The following is a 12,899-nucleotide window of genomic DNA, read 5'->3' as shown; positions in this document are numbered from 1 at the left end:
TGATTCTAGATGTTAACATCTACATTTTCATTTTTTTAGTATTGTTGTATTCTAACATCTGTGAAATCAGAAAGAACTTTTCATTAACAGTGTGTCATGACTTACTTTGTTAGGGATTTTATTAGTAATCCATTAAAAGTGCATTTTCTTGTTAGGGATTTTATTAGTAATCCATTAAAAGTGCATTTTCTAAGTGTTGGGTATCATTTTTTTTTCGTTGAAACACACCATCCATGTTAAATAGTTATTAAAACTCTCCCCTATATACAGAATTTAGTATGTCTGTCATTCCTCTTACAGTATATGAAGTTTTTTATTACCTCAATTTTTTGTTTAAAACCTTTTTTTTTCTTTATGTGGTACTGTGGTTTAAATTGAGGGCCTTGTGTTAGCTAGGCAGGCACTACACCACTTGAGTCACACCTTTAGCCCATTTGTTTTGTTATTTTTCAAATAGGGTCTCAGTTTCTTTGTTTAGGGTAGATTTTTCTATTTATCTTTCCCACGTAGCTGAGATCACAGGCATGTACCACTGCACCCAGCATTTTAGTGGTTGAAAATCGGGTCTTACATTTTGTTCTGGCTGGTTTCAAACCATAATCCTCCCAGTCTCTGCTTCCTGGGTAGCTAAGCTACATGGAAGTTCATAACATATCTAAAAGTATAAAAGCAGTCGGGCGCTGGTGGCTCATGCATATAATTCTAGTTACTCAGGACGACGAGATCTGAGGATCATGGTGCAAAACCAGCCTGGGCAGAAAAGTCTGTGAGACACTTATCTCCAATTAACCACCAGAAAACCAGAAGTGGTGCTGTGGCTCAAAGTGGTAGAACACTAGCCTGGAGTAGAAAAAGCTCAGGGACAGTACCCAGGCCCCAAGTTCAAGCCCTGCAACTGACCCCCCACCACCCCCTCAAAAAAGAAGCATAATGAACTCAAGGTCTATCTACCTGTTTGAATAATTACTAAGTTATATTTTTGTCTGATTACTTTTAAATATAAAATATCTGAGTTTATAGCTGAATTGCATTTCAGATTAAGGAATTAAAGTTTTTACTTTGCATCTGTATATTTTTTTACTATTATTTTTTGGTCAGTCTGGGCCTGGAACTCTGGACCTGGGCATTGTCCCTCAGCTCTTCAGCTCAAGGCTGGCGCTCTACCACTGGAGCCACAGCACCACTACGGTTTTCTGAGTGGATTATTGGAGATAAGAGTTTCATGAGGCTGGGAAGGTGACTCAGTGGTAGAGCGCTTGTCTTGCATGCATGAGGTCCTGGGTTCAAATCCTCAGCACAATATAAGCAAAAAGAAAAAAAGCAGGAAGTGGCACTGTGGCTCAAGTGGTAGAGTGCTAGCCTTAAGCTGAAGAGCTGAGGGCAGCACCCAGGCCCAGAGTTCAGGCCCCAAGACCGGACCCCCCCAAAAAAATTAAAAAAAAAAAAAAGTCTCATGGACTTTTCCTGCCCAGGCTGGCTTTTTACCTTGATCTCAGATCTCAGCCTCCTGAGTAGCTAGGATTATAGGTGTGAGCCACTGGGGCTGGGCATTGCATCTGTACATTTTTAATATTGGATCTACATTTTATTCAAGTTCTCATCAAGACAAGTGATGTAATTATGTCTCAAAATTACTAGTTTGCTTAATCTGAGATACAGTAATCTCAGAATACTACCACACACCTCTCCAACATTAATATGATAGATAAAGCAGTTTAGGACTTTCTTCCCCTTGAGAGATAGTCCATAGTATATAGAATCAATTAATTGTACTTAAAAGTTCCTTGAGAGATTTCACTATGTGGTTATTACACAAACTGGATATATGCTTATGGTGTTGAAATTAATTTTATTTTTCTAAGTTACGTTTTATATAGTTTCACATACAGCTGCATAATAATGTAGAGATTTTGTCTACCTTGGCTTCCCCTTATGAAATTTTTAATATAATATTAAGTTTTCCATATTAGTACAGTCAAGAAGTTAAGGTATAGAACATTTCCATAAATGCAATAACACCCTCATGCTGCCTTTTAAAGTAAAAGTGTGTATTTTATTCATTCCATCAGCTGAAAATTGTCCAATTGTATGAACACAGTATTGTTCAAAAAAGTCACACTTTACAAAATAAAATACAAATGCATTTTTTAATAGGACTTAAAGTAGTGAAAGTGGCAATGAGATAGACTTTAGGTCATGCTGCCTTTTTTATTTCCCTCTCACCTCTTCTCTCTGATTTTTGGTACTTAACTACACTTTGGTACTCATATAATTTTGTCATTTTAAAACCATTACATAAATAGAATCATGTAGTATATGATCCAATAAGTAAACTACTAGGATCGGCATTTTTACTTAGCATATTCCCTGGATGCCTTACAATTTGTTGGATGTCTGTTTTGTTCTTGGCTGAATAGTGTCACATGTAACATGGCTTTTTAAGCTACTTATCTGTGGAAGGATATTTGGTTTGTTTCTCTTTTTTTAGCTACTACAAAGGAAGGTGCTATGAACATTCTTGTAAATGTTTTTTTTGGTCTTCTGGGATTCATTACCCAAAGTGTGATAGCTCAGTCTTATGAGAGTTGTCAACCTTTTTTCCAAAATAGATATGCCATTTTACATTCTTACCAAAAACATATGAGTAATCCAGTTTTTAAAGAATTGCTGGAGCTGGTTTTGGTGATGTGTACCAGGCATAAGGGATGCAGATTTAGGAACATCAAGATTCTAGACCAACCTGGGCAAAGGTAGCAAGAGATTGTATCTGAAAAATTAAAATGGATTAGAGCTTTTCTCAAATGTTGAGCATTGCAAGGCCTTAAGTTCAATCCCCAGTACTTTTATAATTATCTACTTTATAATTATGTAAGTAGTAGTGAACAAGGTATATCTGAATAAGTATACCTTCCATTTTCCTTTTACTCTGGAAGTAACATTTAAAAAACTGTTTTTCCGCTGGGTACGTTTGGCTCATGCCTGTAATCCTAGCTACTCAGGAGGCTGAGATCTGAGGAACACGGTTCAAAGCAAGCCCTGGAGGAAAGACTCTTACCTCCAGTTAACTACTAGAAAACCGGAAGTGGTGCTGTGGCTTAGGTGGTACAGCGCCCAGGCCTGAGTTCAAGCCCCACGACTGACCTCTTCTCTCCCCCCCCCAAAAAAAAAATTTTGTTTCCTCCTGTTGCTTGGTTTATTATATGCAAATACATGCCCTGTGTATTTGTTTTATCCTCCTTAGGTAAGCAGAAGCATTTTGTATATAGTTCTTGCTACATTTTTTTTCTTTAAATGTATGCTGAAGATGACTTCATAGCAGGATAGAGAAATGATTAATTTCTTTCTATAACTTTAAGGTATTTTCAAATGTTATGATTTATTCAGCCAGACCTTTTTGGGTGAACATTGTGTTATCTTGTCATTGCAAATAGAAGTGATTTTTTTAAATGAGTACTTGTATATGTAAAATTTTGTTATTTCCCAATTCCTTTTTAGTAGGAGCTGTACAATTTTGAATTCCAATTTTAAATGTCTGTTATTTATAAAAGATTGATGAAGCCTGTTTATTTTCCCCACCTTCACAATACAGTGTTTGGCAGACTTGTTTTGCCAACTTAATTGTGAAATGGTTTAAATTTACCTTAAATTTCTATTTGAGATTTTTCTGGTTTTGGTTTTACTTTATGAAAGTTACTTTTTTCAAGTGACTTAAGTAACGGTTGGTTTAAATTGACCTAATAATTAGAAATGTAGTTGAGAGAGATCTGCTCTTCATTCTGTGATAACTCGTATGATCTCTGATCGTTGGATAATTGTTATGGCCTACTAGCCTCCAAAGCGTGTTTGTCACTGAGTTGTAAAGGTGTTACTTTGGAGGCCTTATTTCCTCATTTAATAACCTGTATTTCTTGGTCTGGATGAATGAGTACATATGTAAGGAAAAAGCTGAGAAGAAATGTAACGGAATCTGGATGATATAGCATATGGATAGAGGCTATGGGAGGTTAATGGAATATTTTACTTCACAAGGCCAGCCCTGGCTAAATAGCAAGACTGTGTCTCAAAAACCAGTCAAAATATTTTGAGGACTCATTCATATCTTATTTACTTAAGAAATCTGCTATTTTAACTCATTGTTAATATCTTTTCCCAAATTCGTTTTAAATATTGAATTTGAAAATAATGTACTCATTTCCTAGGCAAAAACTATTTCCAAAACAGAAACAAATGGTATCACTTAACTGGCATCCACTCCTATATTATTATATCATGCCTAAACTATAACTCAAGAGACTCTGCATATACATTATGTTATTGATTAAATAACTGAGAAAGTTCATCAGATTGAAAATATCTGGCTCATCTAGGTTTGGTAAATAACATGTTACTATTTTAACGTAGGAGTTTGGATAAAGAGAGGGCGGTGCTACTACAACGCCGGAAAAGGGAAAATATGTCAGGTAAGTGAAAAAGACCTATACTAAATTAAAATTAGTGTGAGGAAGTAAGTTCATATTTTTAAGAGCTAACCTTATTGATGAAGCTTGAGGGTATAATTTGTCATTTCAGGTATAGATTTTAAAAATTCTGTTCCATGGGTTATAGTATAAAAATACTATTTCATATTATTCTTGCAATCCAGGAGAAAAAAGTCATCCATAATTTTCCTACACTTAGCTAGCTTACTATTTATTCATGCCAATATTCAGGCTTTAACTGAGTGCCTCACACTCAGTTGGCTTTTTACTCAAAGCTGGCACTTTACCACTTGAGCCATACCTCTACTTCTAGCTTTTTTGCTAGTTAATTGCATATAAGCAGACTTTTCTAGCCAGGTTAGCTTCGAACTTCAGCACTCGTATCTTGGCCTCTTAAGTAGCTAAGATTATACTGCCAACAGTGCCTGTCAGCAACTTACTGTTCTTTTTTTTGGCGGGGGGGGGGGGGGGGGTTGGTCGTGGCGCTGTCCCTCAGCTCTTCAGCTCAAGGCTAGCGCTCTACCACTTGACCCACGGCACCACTTTCGGCTTTTTTTCTTTTTGCTTATGTGGTGCTGAGGAATCGAACCCAGGGCCTCATGCATGCAAGGCAAGAAATCTACCACTGAGCCACCTTCTCAACCCAGCAACTTACTGTTCTAAACAACTCAAACATACTCTTCAGAAAGATAGTAATCTATTAGTTTATTGTACATAAGATTTTTTTTTTTTTTTAGGGACAGCATTTTCTAAATTCTGTGTGACATTTTTACTTTGGCTTAAAACCTAAGTGTTTTTTAATATCATACTTTAGTAAATCCTTACTTTTTGGACATTTTGTTGTTTCAAAAGTACTCTGAATGAAATCCTGTTGCATAAGGTTTTAGTGACCTTGCTATTTTATGTTTATCTAAATTCTTACAAATTGGGATGACTATTCAGAGGGTGTATGTATAATTTTGCTAAGAATGATTAAATCCTCCTTAGGGAATTTTAAGTTCACCTGGCAAGTGCTAGCTAGTTCTTATTTCTCATAGTCACTCTCCCACAGTATTGGTTAGACTTGGATACTGTTGTAGTTTAATGTATAAGAAATGACTTTTGCATTTAAATGTCTTATTCTGAGTAAACTAAGTGGAAAAAAATGTTTATTCTTTAGAAATAATAGATAACAATACTTGGCCATGGGAAATGCTGTTTCACTTTATTGTTGGAAAAGGAAGTAGTAAATGTATAATTTTGTTTTATATTGAAGATGGTGATACTAGTGCAACTGAGAGTGGTGATGAAGTTCCTGTGGAATTATATACTGCATTTCAGCATACTCCAACTTCAATTACTTTAACTGCTTCAAGAGTCTCCAAGGTTAATGACAAAAGAAGGAAAAAAAGTGGGGAAAAAGAACAAAACTTTTCAAAATGTAAAAAAGTACGTTTTTGCTTTTTATTAGTTGAGTAGATAAGACAGATGAGCTGGATTTTATAAGGCAAGACAGTGACAGTTAATCGATACCAACTAAAGAACTGGAAGGATCTAACAAGTCAATAAAAAAATTTAAATAAATTAAAAAATTTTAATGTGATAATAGTTGAAGTAGAATGAAGAAACTACAAATTCCTTTGAAACCATCATTCTAATGAGTCTAGTGATAGAATGTAAAACCTAAACTAAAATTGAACAAGCTGGTGTTTTATGAAAGAAAAATAGTTCTAAAATTTTAATAACTTACTAGTAGATAAAGGATATAATTGCTTGTAGCTGCAGTATTTCATCATTTGCATAAGACTTCCTAGTTACTGAATTGCTTACCAGAGTTCTTTTCACCTAAATTTGTTAAATTTCTCTAGAATCCTCTGCCAGCAAACTGTTAGTAACTTGTCATTATAATTGTTTGAAATTTTTCAGCAACATACAATAAGATTATAAGGAATCAGTATTTTCTATCACAGTATTTCTACTCTGTCCTTCCCATGTTTAGATTTGTTGAGACACACAAATACCATTAGGATTTAACCGCCTAGGTGGCAGATCAGTAGGCTTTATCATATAGTCTGTGTGTGTATATGTTTGCAATAAGGACAAAATAGTTTAATAACACATTTGTCAGAATGTATCCCTGTCAAGCAATGTGTGTGAGTATACTTGCCAGTGAATGTTTTTTGTTATATACAATTTAAAAAACTTCACAAGGATTATATTGCTATTATAGAGAAATTCTAACTAGATATAAAAATCAGGATTTCAAAATAAACTTGATATTTAGTAGACAATACATGTACTTTAAAATGCATTTTTCATTTTCTAATTTCGTCTCCCTATTTAAAATCAGCTTAGCTATCTAGTGATCTTCACTTGTATCTCTATATCCTTTTTTGTTACTCTTCTACTTAAGTTTTATCCAGTCTGGACAATTCATTGTTACCAAGTTTTACCTTTCCTTTCTAGCCATATTTGCTTATGCTGTTTCATTCTCCATTTGAAGGATTCTCTTCTCCTTTTATCTTTTAAACTACTATATAAAGACATCTCAAATACTATTTCTTCAGAGAAATTTGCTCTTCTCCATTGGATCTTTCTTTGCATTCTGTCATGGCACTTGAGCTTTTATTCCAGCAGCTAACCACATATTGCTTTATTATCTTCCTCATCTTTGATTGTAATTTACACAAATTGTTATGTGCTTTTTACAGGTTAGTACAGGTACTGATTTGCCTTTTTGTGTATGTTTTGAAATTAATTATTGTATAAAAGTTACTTGGAAACTTGAATCTTGTATATTTCTGTTTTACATCATTTGGTTTAATAAAACAGTTTGTTCATTTTCTCTGGCTGGAATGACTTGTGGGTATTCAAAATGAATAAACCCTGGGTCTTGATTGTGTCATAATTATTTCAGAATATTGTTGTGTACTTAAAAGAAAATAGACTTTGTCAGACATTATTAATACTTCAGAGAATTTAGAGGAGGGGCGGTAAAATCCAGAAACTAAGCTTAGACAATACCTACCTACTTTGCTTTTTTGTTTATAGTGAAATACTATACTTTTGCTTTTTATTCAGCCTAAACTTACAGCTAATTGTTGAAAATGTGCATATTAGCCATTAATATTCTAGACAGATGGCTGTATTAGAATATTCATAAAATCCTTTATTATAGCTACTTTAGCAATAATTGACATGAAGTATTAACATTAAGACAATGAAATATTAAAAGACATTGATTTCTGGTTGTTTAAGTTCATAATGTTATTATCAGCATATATATTTATGCTCCTATTATGAGTTGAATATCCCCATTCGGAAAGTCTGAAATATTCCAGAAATGGTATTCAAAAGCTTTCAGATTTTGGATCATCCAGGATAGGGACCCTGAATTTCAAGGTACAGTTTATGCAAATATTCTAAAGCAAACTTTAAAAAAAAATCCAGATATTCTAAAGCAAACTTAAAAAAAAATCCAGTTAGTCTGGAAAACATCTGGACTCACGCATTTTCAATAAGGAATCAGCTTATATAATTTTGCTTTGTTTCTAGTTTACGCAAGAGTCATATCTTTCTTGACCATCCTTTACTCTCTTTCATATATATATGTGTCTCAGTACCAGCATTATACAGTTTCTAAAATCTTTAAGGCATCTTGAGTCTTTGATATCCAGAGTTTGTCTCAACTGATTTTCCTTTGAAATTTCATACTTCTTCCTCTTTTTTGCTGCTACAAAACTGGTCTAGCCCCACTTTGTAGAAATACAGTATTTTCTCATCTTTTCCCTTTATCTACTCTGCATTTGGTTATCAGATTTCCTATCAATATTATTTTCATATCCTTTCTTTTCCTTCTTTTAGTTCTTCATAATAAAGATCAATGCACTATTTAAGTCAGACTAATGAAGTCTTTTAAAAAAAATCATATCACACTTTTCAGTAAGTAAAAGTAGCATATTTTTTTAAGTTGGCATAATTTCTTCCAATTTCTTTCTTCCTTACATGGTTATTCATACTCTTTCACTTTTTCAAAAGTTTGATTATATGTATTCTCTGAACTCTACCTAGCTTGCTTCCTATGTTTTACATAAAAAGTTCATTGCCCCTTTTTAAAGCTTTATTACCTTCTAACATATCTGCACACCAATTTGGCACTTAAATATGTTTCAATGTATGCTGTTATCTCCAGGTTTATGTTTAGTCTCTAAATGTAGTTGATACTTTTGGGTGTAATAAGTGGGGTAGGAATTTGGTCTTAACTCAGGATCTGGCATGTTAATGGGGTCTCTATAAATATTTAATTGAATAAACACAGCGGTTTCCTTCAGTGTTTATTACTTAAGCCCAGTTAGAAGTTCAAATGTAATAATACCCCACAACCCCACATCTCTCCACTTTTTTCTAATACTTTTTTCTAATACTTTTCCAGTTCTCAATTTTATTTTATACATGAGAACAAAAGTTGTATATATTATGTCTCATGTATTATTTTGATATATGTGTAAGTTTTATGTTTGGATCATGTTGAACATACCTATGTCAAACATCATTTCTTTGCATTGAAAACTTAAAAAGTCTAGTATTTTTTTTTTCAAAGTTTAGCCTTTTGTAAAATACATGATTGGATAGGGTACAAAGTTTTTGTACAGTACCTAGTTTATATATATGCAATAGTTGGTTATAAATTGAGCACTTAGAACATTGGAAGTTTTTTACTTAGCATCATATTTTACATATAATACTTGATATTCCAAACAGTCTGCATTATATTTGCAAAAGAATAATTTTCTAGTAGATACCTTCATTTACCTCAACCTTTCCCTACTTTTTGCTTGATTGGTTATTACCAATTTTCTTTTATATGATTTCACTTCAGTAAAGAGCCACGGTGAACAAAATAATTCTTGTCAATTATTTCCATTAAAACAACAACGACGACAACACTAACTCATAATTCCATGCTTATTTTAGGCCTTTCGTGAAGGATCTAGGAAGTCATCAAGAGTTAAGGTAAATTAATACATTTAAGGCATTATTGTTGATAATCACTTATATTCAGAAACTCACACATGGCTACTTTATGTTCTCTTCGTTGTTATAATCCTTATAAGAAATGAGAAGTTAGGATTCTACTTGGATCAATAGACAATTCTTATTTATCAACCTTGTTAAAACATTAAGGGAGCTGAATGCCGGTGGATTACACGTGTAATCCTAGGTACTCAAAAGAGTGATATCCAGAAAGTCACTGTTTGAAGCCAGTCTAGGCAGAAAAGTCCATGAGACTCCATCTCTATCAAAAAGCTGGGTTGGAAGCATGGTTCAAGTGGTAATGTGCCAGCTGTGAATCAGCAAGCCAAGCAAATGAGAGCCCGAGTTTAAGCCCTAGTACTGGTGAGAGAAGAGAGGCCAAAACATATTAAAATGGAAATCTTATACTTCTTATATCGAGATTAATTAGAATTTTTTATCACTAATTTCTTTTCTGTAGTACCACCTTATATTAGTATACTATACATATAAGTACAGAATTGTATTTTAATTTGCTCTTCTGCACAACTGGAATTCTTACAGGGGTTTGTGGTATGCTCCTATAATACACTCCATCTGTAATCCCTGCACTTGGAAGTTTGAGGTCACCATGGGCTACATACATAGCAAAACCATGTCACCAAAATACAACACAACAAAAAAGATCCACAGCAGATTTACCATGTAAATATAAACTAAGTACATGTATCTTGCATTAATTAGCTGCATAATTTCTGAGATAAGCAAGGCTCTCCACCTCTGACACTTCTGAAACAGATCACAGAGGTAACTATTGTGTTGAAGGATGACAGATTTTTTTTAATTGTCAAGTTTAACATTAAAGAGGATGTAATGATTGTGTTTTTTTATTCCTATAGTATAAAACAATACTGATTCACATTTCTAGAAAACAAACAAGCAGCATACTGATTATTCTTAGTTTTGAATTTCTCCTTAAAAATGTTAATATATGGTGTCATTTACCATACTGACAAGTTTGAAATTTCATAAAATGTTATTTATATGTTAAAGTTGGAGATTTTGTTACTTTGAATTCATGAAATTCATGAACGGAGGAAAGAGGCCCAAAACTCCTCCCTCTGCCCCCCGCCCCCCTGGTCCTGGGGATTGAACTCAGGACCTCAGTGATGTCCCTAAGCTTAAGCTTCTTTTCTTTTGCTCAAGTTGGAACTCTAGAACCATTAATGTTCTAGTATCCCTTTCTTCTCATTTAAGCACTTGAATACTAGGTTAAATGAGAAAGTTGCATCTTTTACTTATAGTTGAAAGTCCGTTTTATTACCTAAAGACTTCACTAGGGATCTAAAATTTTTTAAAAAATAAAAATTTGAACATCTTAAATTTTAACTTCAAAGATATTTGTGTAAAAAACATTACATCCCAAATAAGCAATTCTCTAGCAAATTGTATCAGGACCAAGAGATACTGTTGTGTTAAAAGACATACCAGTTCAGTAGAGAAATTCCTTAGGGTTACTAAAATAATTTAAAAAGTTAACAGATTCTCTTAGTAGAGGTCAGCCTTAGTATAATCTAATATCCTGTAAAATCTATTTTTTATTAGTCATTATTGTAATGTGAAATATACATACAAAGTTATCTATTGGTACAATAAGCTTATTCCCTTCAAATAGATCAGTTCCTTATCATTTTTTGATTTGAGCTCCATCACTAATATGCTTAGCTTGTTTGCTTACCACATGAGCCAACCCTTCATCCTGGATTTTTGCAAGTTAATTGTACATTGTAGTCATGTGGTCTTTTCTGCACTGGCTGTCCTTCTCATACTCCTTAGTAGCCAAAATTACAAGTGTGAACCACCAGCATCCCATTGGTGGTCATTCATTCCGGTCATTCATATGGTGAACTGACAGTCAATTTGAGTCAAATAAGATAAAGATCTTTATGGATTCTGTCATTAAGATTTATGTCTGCACATAATCAGGTGTTCCATATTGTATAAATTTAAAATAGCATTTATAATGAAATTCATGATATAGTTGATTATAATCTTACAATTATACTGATAACAAACTCATGTTAAATTTATAAATCAAATAAATTTACTTATACAGTATGTATAGTTCACATAATAATTAGATGTATTCTAGAAATGTGAACATATCAGTTTTAGTAATTACCTGATATTGATCCAAAGTTTGAGAATTTGTCATTTTTATTGCTATCCTTAAACTACTATAGTGATAAAAATTGTTTTTATATGAATGACTATATATGTGTATAAGTGCTTAAGTTAACATAGTAACCTTTACTTTCCCTTTATTGTAGGGTTCAGCTCCAGAAATTGATCCTTCATCTGATGGTTCAAATTTTGGATGGGAGACAAAAATCAAAGCATGGATGGATCGCTATGAAGAGGCAAATAATAACCAGTATAGTGAGGGAGTTCAGAGGGAAGCACAAAGAATAGCTCTGAGATTAGGCAATGGAAATGACAAAAAAGAGATGAATAAATCAGAATTGAATACTACTAACAATTTACTCTTCAAGCCTCCTGTAGAGGTAAATGAGTCATTTGTCAAAATAGTTGAAAGCAAAATGTTTTATAATGTATCTTCAGTTAGACTGAAAGCAAATATAATCTACCATTTATTTTTATTTTAGAGCCATATACAAAAGAATAAAAAAATCCTGAAATCTGCCAAAGATTTGCCTCCTGATGCTCTTATCATTGAGTACAGAGGGAAGTTTATGCTACGAGAACAATTTGAAGCAAATGGATATTTCTTTAAAAGGTATAATTTTTTGTTTCCTGTAGCTAGATATTGAACTTAAAAATACATTTTACCTAGATGTTGTGATCATGTTTTTCCCATGTGATCAATATTTAAAAGTATAATGTGATAACCATTGACAATACCTTTTGGACTGTGATACCAAAAACAAAATGCAAAGACATATTTCTCAGTATCTTGCCCACCTCTTTGTCTTGCTGAAAACCCTAATGTAATCCATTTAAAGATAAAAGAATATAGCTTGGATACATATGTCAGTCAGGAAATCTTAATTACCTAAGAGTACCAAGGATCTTTCAATCTAGGATTAGTACTGACTCCTTATCATCGCTAGAACCTGAAAAGACCATGACAAGGCAATCAAACACCACCCTCCCTCCTTTTTTTTAAGCTTTCCACCTTTGACAGTGTTAATTTTGTTCTTATATTATTGCCACCACTTTCAACCCCTACTTTTTGGTGTTGGAATGGTTCAGAGGCCTCTTCTATGGCTTGTGAAGAACTGATAGGATCCTCTTGTTACCTATCACTTTTCTGAGGAATGTATTTCCCTGTCTTTACAGGTATAACACTGCCAATGTATGCATGTCCTACAATTATTATCAGCATTCTTTGTTTATAACTTGATTGTT

General features: G+C 33.4%; 1 protein-coding gene across 4 annotated transcripts in view; it reads left to right on the top strand.

The window, feature by feature from the left end:
• Kmt2e (lysine methyltransferase 2E (inactive)) overlaps window positions 1-12,899 on the top strand; it is an 80,513-nt gene that overhangs the window by 39,714 nt on the left and 27,900 nt on the right. For all 4 annotated transcript variants that reach the window (XM_069996275.1, XM_069996277.1, XM_069996274.1 and 1 more), the window contains 5 exons: window positions 4,402-4,460; window positions 5,734-5,906; window positions 9,432-9,470; window positions 11,801-12,034; window positions 12,137-12,267. In XM_069996275.1, the coding sequence (XP_069852376.1) occupies window positions 4,402-4,460; window positions 5,734-5,906; window positions 9,432-9,470; window positions 11,801-12,034; window positions 12,137-12,267 (636 nt within the window). The remainder of the gene's footprint in view (window positions 1-4,401; window positions 4,461-5,733; window positions 5,907-9,431; window positions 9,471-11,800; window positions 12,035-12,136; window positions 12,268-12,899) is intronic.

The sequence above is a fragment of the Dipodomys merriami genome, unplaced genomic scaffold, assembly GCF_024711535.1.
Source record: "Dipodomys merriami isolate MVZ:Mamm:240054 unplaced genomic scaffold, mDipMer1.0.p SCAF_5, whole genome shotgun sequence".
NCBI classification, from domain to species: domain Eukaryota; kingdom Metazoa; phylum Chordata; class Mammalia; order Rodentia; family Heteromyidae; genus Dipodomys; species Dipodomys merriami.
The sequence above is the reverse complement of the archived record's forward strand: the minus strand, read 5'-3'. Positions and strand labels throughout refer to the sequence as shown.